Here is a 15776-nt window from a genome sequence, read left to right as displayed (position 1 = left end):
TTTATTTCTAAAAGTGTTTATTAGCTTTTATGATGCAAAAAATGGATTTTAAGAAAATGTCAGAGTTTGTTCGATACAAAAACATAATAGACACATAAGTTAATTTTGAGCGGTTGAAAATTTTAGTTTATAAAGTAGTTTATCAAAAAAACTCATGGGTAAATTACACCGTTGGTCCCTCGTGCACATGCCAGAAAACATGTTTAGTCCCTATTTCCAAAATTTAACTCGTGCAGTCCCTCGTTGTTATTTATCTTGCATGGTTAGTCCCTATGCACGTTAACTGTTAACTCCTTCCGTTTAAGCTACCCACGTGCCTTGCACGCAGGGGCGTTTTCGTCTTTTCAGGGTTTTTATACATGAACCAGTATGGCGCGACTTCGATAGCCGATCATTTCTGATTTCATCCTCCGTCGACCCTTAGCATTGCACGAGAAAACCCTAGTTTTCTACGATGGTGAACTGGAGGATTAGGCAAGAATGGGAGGAATACGACCTCCAAAGCTCATACGGTAAAATTTTCTACATTTTCAGTTGATCATCCATTATACGTTCCTAAAACGTAATTTTTTTTTTGGGTTCGCAGCTGACAATCCAAGTATGTTCTCGATACGATTGAACTATGGTGGAGTTTTTACGAAGTTTCCAGGCCGCAAATACATAAAGGGGAAGATGAAATATATTGATGGCATTGATAGTGACTTGTTCTCGGTGCATGATATGGACGAGATAATGGAATTGCTTGATTGTGTGGAACCAGGTAAAAGTATTTATTATCATTTCAAACGACCAACCTGGGATTTAGATTTTGGGTTGTATGCTTTGGGTTGTGACGAAGATATAAACCACTTTAGGTCATACGTGTATGAACACAAGGTGATAGAAGTGTATACAGAGTTTTGGGAAACCAAGCTCCATACGTATCAAATGTCCCCAAACCCTGCAAAGATAAAGATACACGAAATTCCTGAGTCCCTTTGTCGTAAAAGCTTGTTATTGACATGGTCAAATTCAGGGGATTGTCCTAGTGAAGAAGCCCCTGTTTTTGAGAATGTAGAAACTATGGACGAACCCCCTAGTACATTACTTGAAACAACCTTGGAACAACCCCTTGTTACATTGAGTGAAACAGTTGAGTCAACCCCTGCCTATATACCAAGAATTGATAGCCCTTTGACTGAACCAATGATAGGAAGCACATGTCCTAATGTTGATGGTTTGGGTGATACATTTGAATGGTGTGAACCTTTTGGTGGGACTCCTATGGAACAAGATGAACCAAATAGTGAAAAAGCAGGTGAAGACAGTCAAGCTAGTAAAGACAGTCATGATAGTGATAACACTGAAGATAGTGAATACAGTCAAGATAGCGATTACATAGTTGATGAAGATAATTTGTTAGATGATCCAGAGGTTGATATGAAGAACTTTCACCTCAACATTGACAAAGACGTGGAGTGGGTTGGAAGTTTTCCTGATGATCGAGATGAAGCAGTAGAAGGTGATGAAGAATTAGAGGTTATAAACACTGAAGAATTTGTATCTGCATCTTCATCAGATGAGGGTGAAGCTAGTAAAAAAAGGAAGAAGATAAGAGATTTACGAAGAGCACATAAGAATGAAGCAGCTGCTGTCAAAGATCCATTTTACATCCACCAGACTTTTAGCACAGCAAAGGAAGTTAAACAACAAATTTATCTTCATTCCATACAGAGTAGAAGGGAGTTAGACTTCGTCAAGAATGACAAAAATAGGATTAGAGTGGTTTGCAAAGGGACAATACCAAACCTTGGGATATTAGAAACAGATGGGACCAACAAAAGTAATGACAAAGTGGGACCAAGTCAAAAGAAAAAGAAAGTGAAAGATGGTTCTATTCATAAATGCCCATGGGTCCTACTAGTGAGTAAGTGGAAAAAAGACATTAACTGGACTGTTAAGACCTATGAAAAGCAACATACGTGCCTTCAAACAAGGAAAATTAGGGCATGTAACTACAAGTTTCTCTCTGAACAGATTGTTGACACAGTGGAGGCAAACCCAGAAATACCACTTAGAGCATTACGTGAGATGCTTGAGAAGAAATACCAACTTGGATTGTCAGACATGAAAGTTCATAGGGCGAAAACGAAAGCCCTGGAATCAATTAGGGGAGATTTTGCTGCTCAGTACTCATGTCTAAGAGACTACTTACAGGAGGTGCAGAGTAGAAATCCAAACACCACAGTCAAACTTCAAGTGCAAAGCGAACCATGTTATGCATCTGAGACCAGGGTATTTGAACGAGTATACATTTGTCTTGGTCCACTGAAAAGTGGATTTGCAGCAGGGAAAAGAGATTTACTAGGGCTTGATGGTGCATTCATGAAGGGTCCATACCATGGTATGATCCTGACAGCAGTGGTATGTGCATAATCATATTTTAGTATTTGATTAATGTTTGACCATAGTTAATTGTTTGCTTATTACTGTGTTTGACATGATAATTCAGGGTTTAGATGGGAACAATTGCACATACCCTTTGGCATATGCAGTTGTTGAAGCAGAGAACTTTAATTCATGGACCTGGTTTTTAACTAACTTAGGAGATGATCTTGGTTTGTATGCAAACTCCAACTTCACTTTCATATCAGATAGACAGAAGGTAAATAAATTTCTCCATTCATTTTCACATGCATGTTTTACAATTCAATAAGCAACTTCACTCTTTTGATGATTTAGGGGTTATTGCCTGCACTTGAGAAACTTTTCCCAGCAGCAGAGCATAGATATTGCCTAAGGCATCTTCATGAGAACATGAAACGTAAATGGAGGGGCAAGGAATTCAAGGATTGTCTTTGGAAATGTGCAACATGTACCACCATACCACAATTCAACAGTGCCATGGAAGAACTAAAGAAACTTAACAGTGAAGCATATGACTGGCTTAATTCTATTCCACCTAAGCACTGGTCTAGATCTCACTTCTCAGGTATATAATATTATGTTTATAAGTGTATAATTTTTAAATATAATCTAATATAGTTGTGTTTTATTAGGGAGGGCACATTGTGATGCTGTGTTGAATAATATGTGTGAGAGTTTGAATAGCAAGATAGTGAAGGGTCGTGATAAGCCAATTATCAGTTGCTTGGAGTTTATTAGGGAGTATATCATGAGGAAAATTGTCATGGTTCAAAAAGAAATTGATAAAGCTAATGGCCCATTAACTCCTACAGCCACTAAGACCCTTGAAAAAATTAAAGAAAGGGCAGCACAGTGTAGGGCAGTGTTCTGTGGCAATGGGAAGTACCAGGTTACAAGTGAAGGTACTAATCAGTATGTGGTTAATATGGACCAACAAACTTGTTCATGTAATAGGTGGGAACTGACAGGCATACCCTGCAAACATAGTATAGCAGCTATATGGGATATGAGGCTCAACAATGAAAATGTTGGAATACCTGAGACATGGGTACACCCAACTTATTGGCTCAAGACATGGAAAGAAATGTATGTCTTCAAAGTTGAACCTATTAATGGGAGGTTATTGTGGGAAAAAAGCACATGTCCTACCAAGTTGATACCACCAAAGTATCGTGTCCCTATTGGCAGACCAAAAAAAAAGAGAAGAAGATCTGCAACAGAAGATGATGGAGTGTCCACAAAATGGAAATCTGTAACATGCACAAAATGTGGAAATATGGGCCATAATGGAAGGACCTGCAAGGGACAATCACAGACTGGGAATGGAACAGGAGAAGGTGCAGCAGGGAATACAACATGAGAAGGTGCAGCAGGTAGCAGTGGTGGTGTACAAAATGGAGTTGGGAACAAAGGAAAAAGCCCCATGCTTTGAGAATTTGTAGTTTGGTATCATGATCATGAAGGATAACTATGTTTTTGTTAGGCATTTATTGCCATATTACTTTGTTGTTATGTGTTGTATTTTGATACTTTGTTGCTGTGTAGGATAACTATTTGTATGCCATAAGACTATGTTGTTATTTTGGATGTCCCTTTATGTTAATGGTCAATGGTTATCTTGGATATTTTAGAGTTTTTGTCCTTTTTAATTGTTATATTGGATGCTAGTATTGAATGGTATATTGCATATGTTGCAAATACCACATTTTCATTAAATTTGAACACCAACTGATAACACCACATTATGATTACACAATATATTGCAACTAAAATTGAAATTTTTTTGTTAATACAAATAACATTACAAAGAGTCTCCATTACAATATACACATACCAAAATACTAACAACTTCATTACTTAACCTACACTTTATATATAAGGACTGAAACAAAAAAAACCCAGCTAATAACTAGGTAAAGCTTCAATTTGCGATTTTGTTCTTCAAGTTTCATCCTAAACGCCATACAATCACAGTCCTGATCATAATCATTCACCCATCCTATGAACTTGCATAACGGTCCCTGAACCAATTAAAGTAGATGAAGAATTAGGGCAAAATTAGAGAAGACGAAGAACGAAATTGAAATCATTAACCTTACCTTTACTGTACAAGCATAATAGAGTTTCCCAGGGTTTCTTTTGCTATAAGATGTGCGAATCACTGCAGTGGCTCCACAATTGCATTTAATATCGATCATTGTTATGTATTTGGAAGAAATCGATCGAACGAGGGGAAGAGACGAACGAGGGGAAGAGACGAACGAGAGGATACAGAGGAAAAGAGGGTTGCAGTGTTCTTTATAAGATTTAAGGTGTAACGGCATTAAATATGGACACAAACCCTAAAAAGACGAAAATGCCCCTGCGTGCAAGGCACGTGGGTAGCTTAAACGGAAGGAGTTAACAGTTAACGTGCATAGGGACTAACCATGCAAGATAAATAACAATGAGGGACTGCACGAGTTAAATTTTGGAAATAGGGACTAAACATGCTTTCTGGCATGTGCACGAGGGACCAACGGTGTAATTTACCCAAAACTCATTATTTAAATCAATAACTTCAGTAATAACAAAATAATTTATCAAAAACTCTTTTATTTACAAGAGTAAATTACTGAAATCGTCCCTGTGGTTTGGTCAAAATTACACGTTTGGTCCTTAACTTTTTTTTTTTTTTGCATTCGGATCATCCCTGTGGTTTGATTTTGTTGCGTTCTTCATCCCTGTGGTTTAGTTTTGTTGTATTTTTCGTCCCTTACATACATAAAGTTAGGGACCAAACATGCAACTTTTACCAAACCATAGGAACGAAAAACGCAACAAAATCAAACCAGAGGGACGATCCGAGTGCAAAAAAACGTTAGGAACTAAACGTGCAATTTTGACCAAACCACAGGGACGATTTCAGTAATTTACTCTATTTACAAATAATTCTAGAGTCGAGAACTATTTTTTAAAAATTCAAATAATTACCAAACCGTATATAGCAAAGCTATTTTTTATGTGCCAGTTCTATAACTTGGTCTATGAACTATTTTTTTGCATACTTTTTGTACAAGTATAACTTTATTATAATAAGATTGTAACACTTCAAAATACAAACCAATTTATAGAAAAAAAATTAAGATACAAAGAAATAATTGGATTTAAATTATTCAAAAAAACTCATAAAGAAAATATACGAAAAATGAAAAGATGACATATTCTAAATTTGCAAGAAAGCCAAGATTAAGAAATTGGGCTTCATTCATATATAACTCGGCCCGATCTTGAACCGGTGGCTTGTGAAATAGCCGCCAAAAGCAAACCGGTTCTTTCTTTTGGAAATCGAAACCCTAGGGTTAGGGTTTTCAGAGAAAATTTTCCCAATTTTCAGACTGCGGGAGGTAAAAGATGGGAGGAAAGTGTCCACACAGAAGGGTGAAGAAGAGAAGATATTCTCACAAAACGTTTCGTCGCGATAAATTCCTTGTTAAAGATATCCTTTTCTCGTCGTTCTTTTGATTCTTTCTTACAAGCTAACTACATAATATCTGCGTTTTTGGGGTTTATTTTCCTTGACTTCATTATCTCACGTGATGATGCTGTTTATGACGAGCTTAAGAAACCAGAGGCTGAGAAGGTGGCGTTGCCATTAGATGAAGATCTTCCTGGGATGGGTCAATACTACTGTTTACACTGCGAGTGAGTAATTGCGTTCTACACATTTGATATTTCATATCATATTTCATTTGAGATCATATTGTAATTAGGTTTTTTATATATTTATCTCTAATTTTGAACTGTTGTTTGCGATTTCAGTCGGTATTTTGCGAACATCACAGTGAGAGATGACCATTTCAAGACGAAAAAGCACAAGAAGCGGTATGTTTCTTTTTGGTAGCTCTTATCAGATTAGCTGCTTTCAGTTGTTTTGCTTTGAATTTCATTTATGCTTGTGCAAACAATTCAATCATCAACTATGAAGCTAAAAAAAACTAAAGTAAACTACTTTTTACATGGAGTATCATATTGACTCTGTTCTTGATTCAAAACCATTGACATCTGAAGTGGAAGTTTAGCTCTTCTACAAGATGGTCTGAGTTTTTAATGCTGTGAATTCATAAACAACTAGCCATGGACATACACAATTACACATGGTACATTGCAGTTAATAAACAAGGTGGACCCTTATAAAAAACACAGGAAAAGATAAAAGAAGAAGCAAGTTTACATCTTTTTTCATCTACTTTTGGTGGAAACTGCATAAACATAGTACATAAACAGAGAACATGATAAAACAGAAAGCTCAATACATAAACTTAGTTTATTATCGTTATTCTTTCGTTGAGCCTTTTCTGATTCTTGCAGATTGAAGATAATGGCGGGTCCCGCACCACACACACAGCTCGATGCTGACCTGGCAGCTGGAATGGGCATGCCCGATAATGGACCAAAGTTAATGTCCATGTGAGCTTAGTTTCTCTGTTTTTGTCGATACTTTATGTTTCTTGAATTCAATATGCAATGTAAGAAGAATCAAACCTTCAAAACACAAATCAATATCATAGAAGTAATATTATTATTATTCATCTTCTTGTTAAATTGAAGTTAGTTTCATTGTGTTTCTTTTTTGCTTTCCATGGTATTAGAGTACTAGTACTATTGTTTTCATGGAGTGTAAACATTACATATAAACTATATAGTATTAGAGTACTATTATTGTCACAAGATATAAAACATTGGCATATGAAATGAAGGCCACTTAAAGACCTAATCATGTGGACCACTCTATCTTGTTACCCAAACTTTGGTTGGTTGCTATCACCATATGAGACCACCATGTGAAATATATACAATTCTCAATTAAGGGGTTGTTTCTTTTTTCCTTTTCCTTCATTAAGTACTGAATGATGTATGTATGTCTAGATAAAGTTATATGTACATTAGGTCCATTTCTTCTTTATAATCAATAGACCATGACACGAAATACTCATTGCAACCTCGCATCCCAATCAACAACTTTCTACAATTGTGGATTTCAACTAAGTACGATTGTATTAATTGTTAAATCCTATGTGGTGTTCACAATGACATCTAATATGTTTACTTGTGTCTAATGTGACATTCAATATGACATAGTTATCCAATGTGTCATTCAATATGGCACCACAATGACATCTAATATGATATAAGTTTGTTTACTTGTGTCCACAATGACACCACTGTCCAATGTGACATTCAATTTGATATAGTTATTCTTTTGAAATCTACTCCTACAATGTAAAAAGAACTTGAACAAGTTTATTGGTCCAATTAAAAGACAAATGATCTAAAAAACAAAGTAAATATTTTTGGTTGGTATTTTATAATAACCTAATATTTAATACTTTAAACTCGGTAAGAAAAAGAAAACATCCTTGCATTTTCATTCCTAAAAGTCCATGTTCATAATATATGGTTATCAAGTGTATGTTGTTGATTGGAAAATGTTCAGTTTTTGGTACGAGTTTGTTCAAAAACTGTAAATTTTGTTCAACATGGTTTTCTCTTGTAATTTTGGTGTCTATTTTCAAATAGTTGTTATGATTTTGGTCCCTAGGTTTATCCATAAATTATATTCTCAATAGTTTTCTCTTGCAATTTTTGGTTTTTATTGGACTATAATTGGCATAAAGTTTTAGACTGGAACCAAAGTTAGGTATCAAAAATGTAATTTATTCTAAGATACAAATACAACATAAAAAACCAGAAAAAAATCGACGTAGTCCGTTCCAAAGTCTGATATTTCTTGTAATCATGCTCAACTTCACGTGATATACTTTTAAACAAAAACATTAAAAAAAGTACAAATATATAACTATTATGTTACAAGTACTTGGTAGATAAATTAAAAAAATTGTAGTTGTACACTCATACTGTAGTATTATTCATCTTGCTACAGAAAATATGAAACGACTTCCATTAATATTTGAAAATACATGTCTCATTGTCTCAATATTTTTTGTACGTAATTCTTAGAGAACCGATGTTGAAGTTAAGTTTTGACGAGTACATTGGTTCTTTGGTATAATTTACTGTAAACAACATTAACTATGCAACTAAAACTCACCATTATATATTAAGGTTACAACCAGAAAAACAAAAACAAAAAATAGAACACAATTACACAAAACACTCAAGATACCTCATGTTGGTTTCTTAATTAGGATGAACTCGAACCAATGGAAGCCATGTTTACAACCTCATGCCCATGCGAAAATCTCTGCAATTGAATCATCTTCGCATAACATCCATCCACATAAGTCTTCAACAAATGTGAATGCGACCCTTGTTCCACCACTTTCCCATCATCAATAACCGCAATACTATGAACATTTCGTATAGTCGACAACCTATGCGCAACAACAATTGTTGTTTTCCCCAAACACACACGCTCAAGCGCTTCTTGAATACACTTCTCTGACTCCACATCTAACGCACTTGTAGCCTCGTCTAGTAATACAATTTCCGCTTTTCTCAAAAACGCCCTCGCGATTGCCACCCGTTGCTTTTGCCCGCCTGAGAGCTGCACCCCGCGTTCGCCCACAAATGTTTTGTATCCGGAAGGTAATGCAGATATGAACTTGTGGGCGTTCGCCAGGGTGGCCGCCTCGATGATCTCTGCCTCTGTTGCCGCCTCGTGTCCGTACGCAATGTTTTCGTATATCGTGGTGGCAAAGAGACAGGGCTCTTGCGGGACCACTGCGATATGACGACGCAGTGACTTTAGGTTATATTTACGGATGTCTTTTCCGTCGATTGCGACCCGTCCAGAGGACGGGTCGTAGAATCGTTGTATCAGGGAGATCACTGAGCTCTTCCCGCAACCACTTGGGCCGACCAGAGCGAGACTCTTCCCGGCCCGGGCGCGTAAAGAAAGATCACGAAAAATTAAAGTGTCTGGGCGGGAAGGGTAGGCGAAATCGATGTGTTTTAGTTCGATTTCGCCTCGGATCTTGTCGGGCACTGTAGTCGAGTCCTGATCGTCTGGTTCGATCTCGGTTTTTCTATCGAGAAGTTCGAACACAGACTGCATGGCTCGACCGCCTTTGATGAAATCAGGAGCTAGGGTTAGGGTTTCGGCTGCACCATTGGCTGACACCATGAGAACCATGAACACGCGAATTGTCTTTGAGAAATCAGAGATTCCGTGTTTTACGAGCCATGAAGCGTACCAAAGACCGATCGCGTATGAACCGTATAGCAAGAATTGCGCGATCCCGAATCCTTGTCCGGCTATTTGTCCCTTCCAGAAGCATCTACGAAGTGGGGTATCAAGACTGGTTTTAAAAAGGTCGACTATTTTTGACTCTGAGTTGAACGCCGCCACTGTTCTCATATTAGCCACCGCCTCTCCGGCGAGTTGGGTGGCCTTCGCGTGTGCACCTTCCAAGTTGCCGGAAAATCCTTGCATGAACATTTTCTGCAAAACAGTCGCTGCAACCACGACAGGGAACACAGCAACAAGAACAAGAGCAAGACGCCATTGGAGAATAAATCCGGTGGTGCAGGCCACCAACATGAGGGCGGAGTTCTGCATGATTACAGAAATCCGGTCACCAATTGCCGACCTGACATTATTGGCATCTAGAGCTAGCCTAGCGGCGACTCTCGAGCTTTCATTCTCCTCCTGATCGAACCATGCCATTTCATTTTTTAAAACTGCCGCTAGCATTTTCTCGCGAACACGTTTTGTTAAATTTTCTCCGACGACATCCCAGAACGAATGCTGCAAGGTGTTGAAAATAAGAGCCGCCGATGACACGCCGATCAATAAATAACAGTATTTTCCGATCTGTTTAATCATGTATTCATGGTCTTGGCTGTAGTAAACACTGAGCACTGCACTGAGAACGTAAGCAAAGAATGCACTGAGGGACCCACAAACGACGGAACCCACCGACCCAACCAAGGCGTAGCTCCACTCCGGCGAGTTCATCTTCACCAGCCGCCAGAACGAACTTGCTTGCTCTTTAAATGGAAGCTTCTCGAGTTTGTAGTTAGGGTAACCTCCCTCGACTGATAAACTAAATTCCGACGTCGAGAAATCAGATAACCTCCGGGAAAACGGCGATCTCCCATACGACGAGTTCCGAGTCATTATAGGTGAACTCACTGAGTTTCTCGCACTCGAAGGTCTCGCACTCGAAGGTCTCGCACTGCTCTTTCTGGCGTTATTCATGGCGGTTTCATGTGCAACTTCCTGCATTTTTATGAGCTTCGCGTAGACGCCATTTTCGCCTTTGCTCATCAGATCATCGTGAGTTCCGATTTCTGAAACACTACCCTGTTGCAGAACCACCACGAGATCCGCCTTTCGTATGGTGGAGAGACGGTGGGCGATCACCAGAGTTGTTCTTCCGATCATGAACCTGTCTAGGGCTTCTTGCACTAACTTTTCCGATTCTGAATCCAATGCACTTGTAGCTTCATCTAAAAGCAAGATCGCTGGATTCTTTAACATTGCTCTTGCTATCGCTATTCTCTGCTTTTGTCCACCCGATAATTGTAATCCTCTCTCCCCAACCTGCATTTACCATTTCAACGTCAATCTTTGAACTTTTGAAATCATATTCATAGTACTTCTATCTAATTCCATAGGGTTGCTGATTTTTCTCACAAACTAAAACAGATGCTCATAAATTTTCAAAATTGGAAGCAACATGTTTGACTGATAAAAGTCAACAAATTCAGGGAGTACATGGTCAAACTGTTTCTTGAACATGCTTCTGGTCAACCGAAATCTTTGCGTTTGTCAGTCATGTGATGGATACAGTGTACATTTGATATGAATTATAAAATGTGTATAGTTGTATATATTTTATATTTATCGATATTGTCCTTTTACACATACACACACTGGTGTTACAGTTATGTTCTTGTTTCTTGCATAAATCTGCATTTTGCACATGGAGTGTTGACTGAAAAAACCAGGTTTCAAACTTCTCAATTAATGCATTCCCTCGAAAGAAAACTTTACCTTACTACATTTGACTTTTACACCAAGTTAGGTTTTCCTTTTTTTACCAAATTTGCCACTCATTTTTAATCTTTACAAAGAACCAAAAAGCAACCAACTTTAACTAAAGAAAAATCAAACCCTACCCTCCAAATGCATCCAAAAATCAAGAACAATCACCATTAATATCAAAGCATAAAAGTTACCAAAGTGGACCCACAAAATAAACCAAGATTATAAGTTTTTAACCTACCTGAGTATCATAGGCATCTGGTAATTTGATAATGAACGAATGAGCATTTGACACACGTGCAGCTTCTTCAATCTCACCCATGTATGCATCGGGTCGACCCAAGAGGATATTCTCTTTAATGGTGGTTGCAAAAAGTGCAGGTTCTTGGCTAACTAAACCAATTTGTTGCCTTAACCATCGCAAATTCAGACCTTTTATGTCATGCCCATCAAGCATTACTTGTCCTGTGTTAAAATTAAGCAAGATTAGAGGTATTCATGTTGTACTATGTGCGTGTAGAGTTGTACATTGAGATTGATTATTACCTGATGTGGGATCGTAGAACCTTTCAATTAGAGAAACCACCGTGCTCTTCCCTGAACCACTGCTTCCGACCAATGCAATTGTTTTTCCGGCGGGAACAGTTAAAGTGAAATTGTTTAGAATTTTAACATCTGGTCTTGAAGGGTATGAAAATTCGATGTTTTTCAGCTCTAATTGGCCGGAAACGGAATCCAATTCCAATCCTGATTCAGAGTTTTTGTCGACGCTCGGTTTATGATCGATAATTCTATAGATTTTACCCGCTGCTACTCGTGCTTTTGCAAACGCAGACATACTTGGAGCTGATTGGCCTAAAGCTCTGTCAAATTTTGAATTTTGGAATCGGAATAATTAGAATAAAACGAGATTGATTAATGGGGTTTATTGAATTTTTTAAAAGAAGAAGACTTACAGGCCACCGATCATGACGGAGAACATGGTGGAAATGGCGAGTCCTCCGTTGGTGTAATGGTGGCGAACAAGATAGCCTCCGTACCATAGAAGAAGAGCATAGCAACAAAAGACTGTGAAATAAGTTGCTCCTAATCCTAATCCTTTTGAAAATCCAGTCTTGTATCCGAGTTTTTGTGAGATCTTTAATGCAGAAGAGTAGGCTTGTAATGCTCTTGATTCACCAACATATGCTAAAACTGTTCGAATTTGTGCGATTGTCTGTATTTTTTGATGGATCAAGAAAGTATCCAGATGGTAAAACAGATTAGCTTTTTGAAATTGATAATAATTTCTTGAATTTGGCTCAAATTCAACCAACACCCAGATGCAAGAACATGCATGTTTTTTTATTTTTTATTTTTTCGCTTCAGTTTGTCCAAATATAACAACATTCAGATTATAAAACATTAAAAAGATTAACTTTTTTTTTGAAGTTTGCTCTAAAATATTGATAGCCAGATTAAGAAACAAGAAAAATATGGATTTTTTTTCCCCAAAAACAAAAACAAATTAAGCTAAGATTCAGAAATACCCAGATAGAAAATTAGAGGAAAGACTGATATATTTCTTAAAAATCGAAAGAAACATGGAAAAAATGATTTTTTTTCCTTGATCCGAATAGAAAAAAAAAAAAAAAAAAAAACAGGGGACGACTGATTTTTTCGTCATCTTGAATTTAGATCAAATCAAACAATACCCAGATGGGAAAATAAGAGGAAAGACTGATATGTCTTTGAACTTAGCTCAAATTCAGCAAACTCACATGAAAAAAAAAAAAAAAACAAAACAAAAGAGAAATTACTACTTTCTTGAATTCATTTTATGGATTTAAGGGAATTATATTTATATAAAAGTATAAAACACACCTGCTCAGCAATATTTCCAGCTTCCGAAAGAGCTTCTTGACTCTTAGAAGACAGTTTCGCTAATGTAATTGTATGAATAGCTCCAATTATCGCAATTAAAGGCACCACTGCAAGTGTCACAAGCGCCAATTGCCAAACTGCTGTGAATCCCACCACAAATCCAGATACAAATGTCGCCATATAGTGTATAAAATTCCCTAGCTGCACGCACACACACACATACACACAAACAAACACAGAGTTAATAATCTCATATGTATGAGTCAAAAAGATTGGATCTTTTTCACCTTTTCACTAATGGCGTCTTGAACCATAACAGCATCAGTATTGATCGCATATACAACATCTGAAGTTCTGACTTCAGTGTCAAAGAACTGAATATCTTGACTCAGTGCTGCTTCAAGATATTTGATCCTCATTTTTGTTGATTGTCTCTCTCCTGTCCACATCCAACATGATATCTCTGCAAATAAATAATAAAACCCATGTCAAATTTCAAATCTTTTTCAAGAATAATTGATATTGATCCCTAAAAGGTGAAGAATTTAGAACAAACAAGCATACCTGCCCATGAAGATGCCCATATTGCAGCTCCAACTATAAGAAAGTAAAATGCGTACTGCAAGAATTTGAAAAGAAATGAAAAAGATGAAATTTTGATGGTGAAAAAATTGGATTTGGAGAAAAAGAAAGTTACCCTTAACACTTCATCAGTCATTTTATCAATGTTGTTGACATTGGAGCCAAATGAATTGACAAGATCAGCAAAGAATCTGAGGAAAATAGGTAGCGAACAACCATGAACGAAGGCACCAATTGTTCCAATACCCATTAACACATAGTCTAATCTATCTGCGAATCTAAATAACTCTCCAAATCCTACTGAAACACCCTTATCTTTCTCTGCATTTTTACTATTCTCTCCTTCCATTTCCATGGTTTCTTTGTTTTGTGAAGAAGAAGAACCCACGGGTGGGCTTGGGTTTTCAGAGACAAGTTCAAGACTTTGCATTTCGAACCATTCCAACTGCTCTCTCCTTCTCTTTATCTTCTCCTCAGATGCTTCTGATCGCATTTTTTTAATAATGTTTTTATTTATTTATCACTTTCTCTCTCTTTCTCTTTCTCCTTCACTTTCTCTTTTGTCTGTATAACTTTTTCTTTCTCTAACATTAAAGACTTTGAAGCTCTCTTTTATACTGTATCACTTTTCTTTTCTCAATTTAATTTTAAAAGGTAAAAAAGAAAAGTCCCGAGTAATTATATGAACAAAGATTCTTTTGTTCACACCTCATAGAGTCCACATTCAAGTGTATAAAAGAAAACAGATTATATACGAAACAATATTTCTTTCAAGAAACAAGTTATGGTATAACTATAATACGCAAAATATATAGTAACCGACTTTAAATTTCTTTCACTAAAAATCCTTCAATAAATTTTTATTGAGTAAACCATTAATTACATTCAATAAATTACCTTCAAATTATATAGTAACAGCTTTTAAGTTTCTTTCAATAATATCTTTGTATTAATTTATTTGAGTAAACCATAATTTTCTTTCAAATTATACTGCAACAGCCTTTAAAGTTAATTCAATAAATAAGTTTTGGTACCTATAATACGCAAATTATATAATAACAGCCTTTAAATTTCTTTCCGTGAATGTCTTTAAATAAAAATTTATTTGAGTAAACCATAAATTTCTTTCAAGTTAAATACTAACAACCTTTACATAGTAACAACCTTTAAATTTCCTTCAACATTTTTTTTCAATAAATAAGTTTTGAAAAAAAATGGTAAACCATATCATCTGAAGCGGCCCATGTCAACCGCCCCAAGGCCGAAGTCAGTATAGAACACTAATAATATTTTGGATGTGCCAAAGTTTGAACTCTGGATCTGTTTGGAATTTCATTCCTCAACTAGTAGGCTCCAGTTATGTTACAAGAATACATATTTGAAAATATCTAGTATTGTTATTTAACTTCAATCTCGTTAACGTTACCTAAGGAGTTGATAGTTAGCACCATTGGTACATCCCTCTTGACATAGTCTAAGTAACTAGTAACTGGGCGGTGCAACACGAGGACTTTCCAAGGGTTTATCACTATCTGAGTGGTCCACGTTAACCCACCCCAAGACCTAAGCTTTGCTAACTATAATATACAACTTGAAGTCCAATTAGCAATAGCCTTTTAATTGAAGTCACATATTTCTCAATCAAACATCCAAATCATGGTTTTGTGGTCTACTTAGAGAAAAACCAATGGTTGTATTCTTTTTTCTGAGTTTTGTTTGTTAACAAAATATAGTCAAAGAGAGATGAGTGAAATGAGAGAGGGAGTGACATAGAGATAGGTGAAAAGACCAAAATGCCCTCATGTGCATGGCATATGATGAGTCTTAAATGAAATATAATAACGGTGTCAAGAGGGAGGGACCAAAGGTGCTAGTTTAGGTTGTAATAGGTACTATGTCTACAATATTGACGATAGTTTAACCAAAGGTGTTA

The 15776-nt window shown here is 36.7% G+C and overlaps 3 protein-coding genes across 3 annotated transcripts; 2 read left to right on the top strand and 1 right to left on the bottom strand.

Annotated features, from left to right (window-relative positions):
- Nucleotides 1-394: 394 nt before the first annotated feature.
- LOC145056560 (uncharacterized) lies at nucleotides 395-3766 on the top strand. The gene is made up of 5 exons (XM_079004250.1): nucleotides 395-512; nucleotides 587-2403; nucleotides 2492-2644; nucleotides 2722-2971; nucleotides 3039-3766. Exons 1-5 carry the CDS (start codon nucleotides 455-457, stop codon nucleotides 3764-3766), a joined length of 3006 nt encoding a protein of 1001 aa, XP_078860376.1. The 5' UTR covers nucleotides 395-454.
- A 1941-nt stretch (nucleotides 3767-5707) lies between these two features.
- On the top strand, nucleotides 5708-6990 carry LOC145090096 (zinc finger (C2H2 type) family protein). Its single transcript, XM_079028441.1, has 4 exons — nucleotides 5708-5884; nucleotides 5982-6090; nucleotides 6208-6270; nucleotides 6757-6990. Exons 1-4 carry the CDS (start codon nucleotides 5800-5802, stop codon nucleotides 6857-6859), a joined length of 360 nt encoding a protein of 119 aa, XP_078884567.1. The 5' UTR covers nucleotides 5708-5799; the 3' UTR covers nucleotides 6860-6990.
- Nucleotides 6991-8324: 1334 nt separating this feature from the next.
- LOC145090088 (ABC transporter B family member 1-like) lies at nucleotides 8325-14423 on the bottom strand. Its single transcript, XM_079028438.1, has 8 exons — nucleotides 13959-14423; nucleotides 13826-13880; nucleotides 13549-13724; nucleotides 13262-13462; nucleotides 12355-12614; nucleotides 11945-12261; nucleotides 11640-11863; nucleotides 8325-10954 (listed from the first exon to the last, which is right to left on the bottom strand). Exons 1-8 carry the CDS (start codon nucleotides 14334-14336, stop codon nucleotides 8591-8593), a joined length of 3975 nt encoding a protein of 1324 aa, XP_078884564.1. The 5' UTR covers nucleotides 14337-14423; the 3' UTR covers nucleotides 8325-8590.
- Nucleotides 14424-15776: the final 1353 nt, after the last annotated feature.

This window comes from Lactuca serriola, chromosome 1 (assembly GCF_051521515.1).
Source record: "Lactuca serriola cultivar US96UC23 chromosome 1, Lser_US96UC23_V15, whole genome shotgun sequence".
Classification (NCBI taxonomy): Eukaryota; Viridiplantae; Streptophyta; class Magnoliopsida; order Asterales; family Asteraceae; genus Lactuca; species Lactuca serriola.
This window is presented reverse-complemented; position numbering and strand designations above follow the sequence as displayed.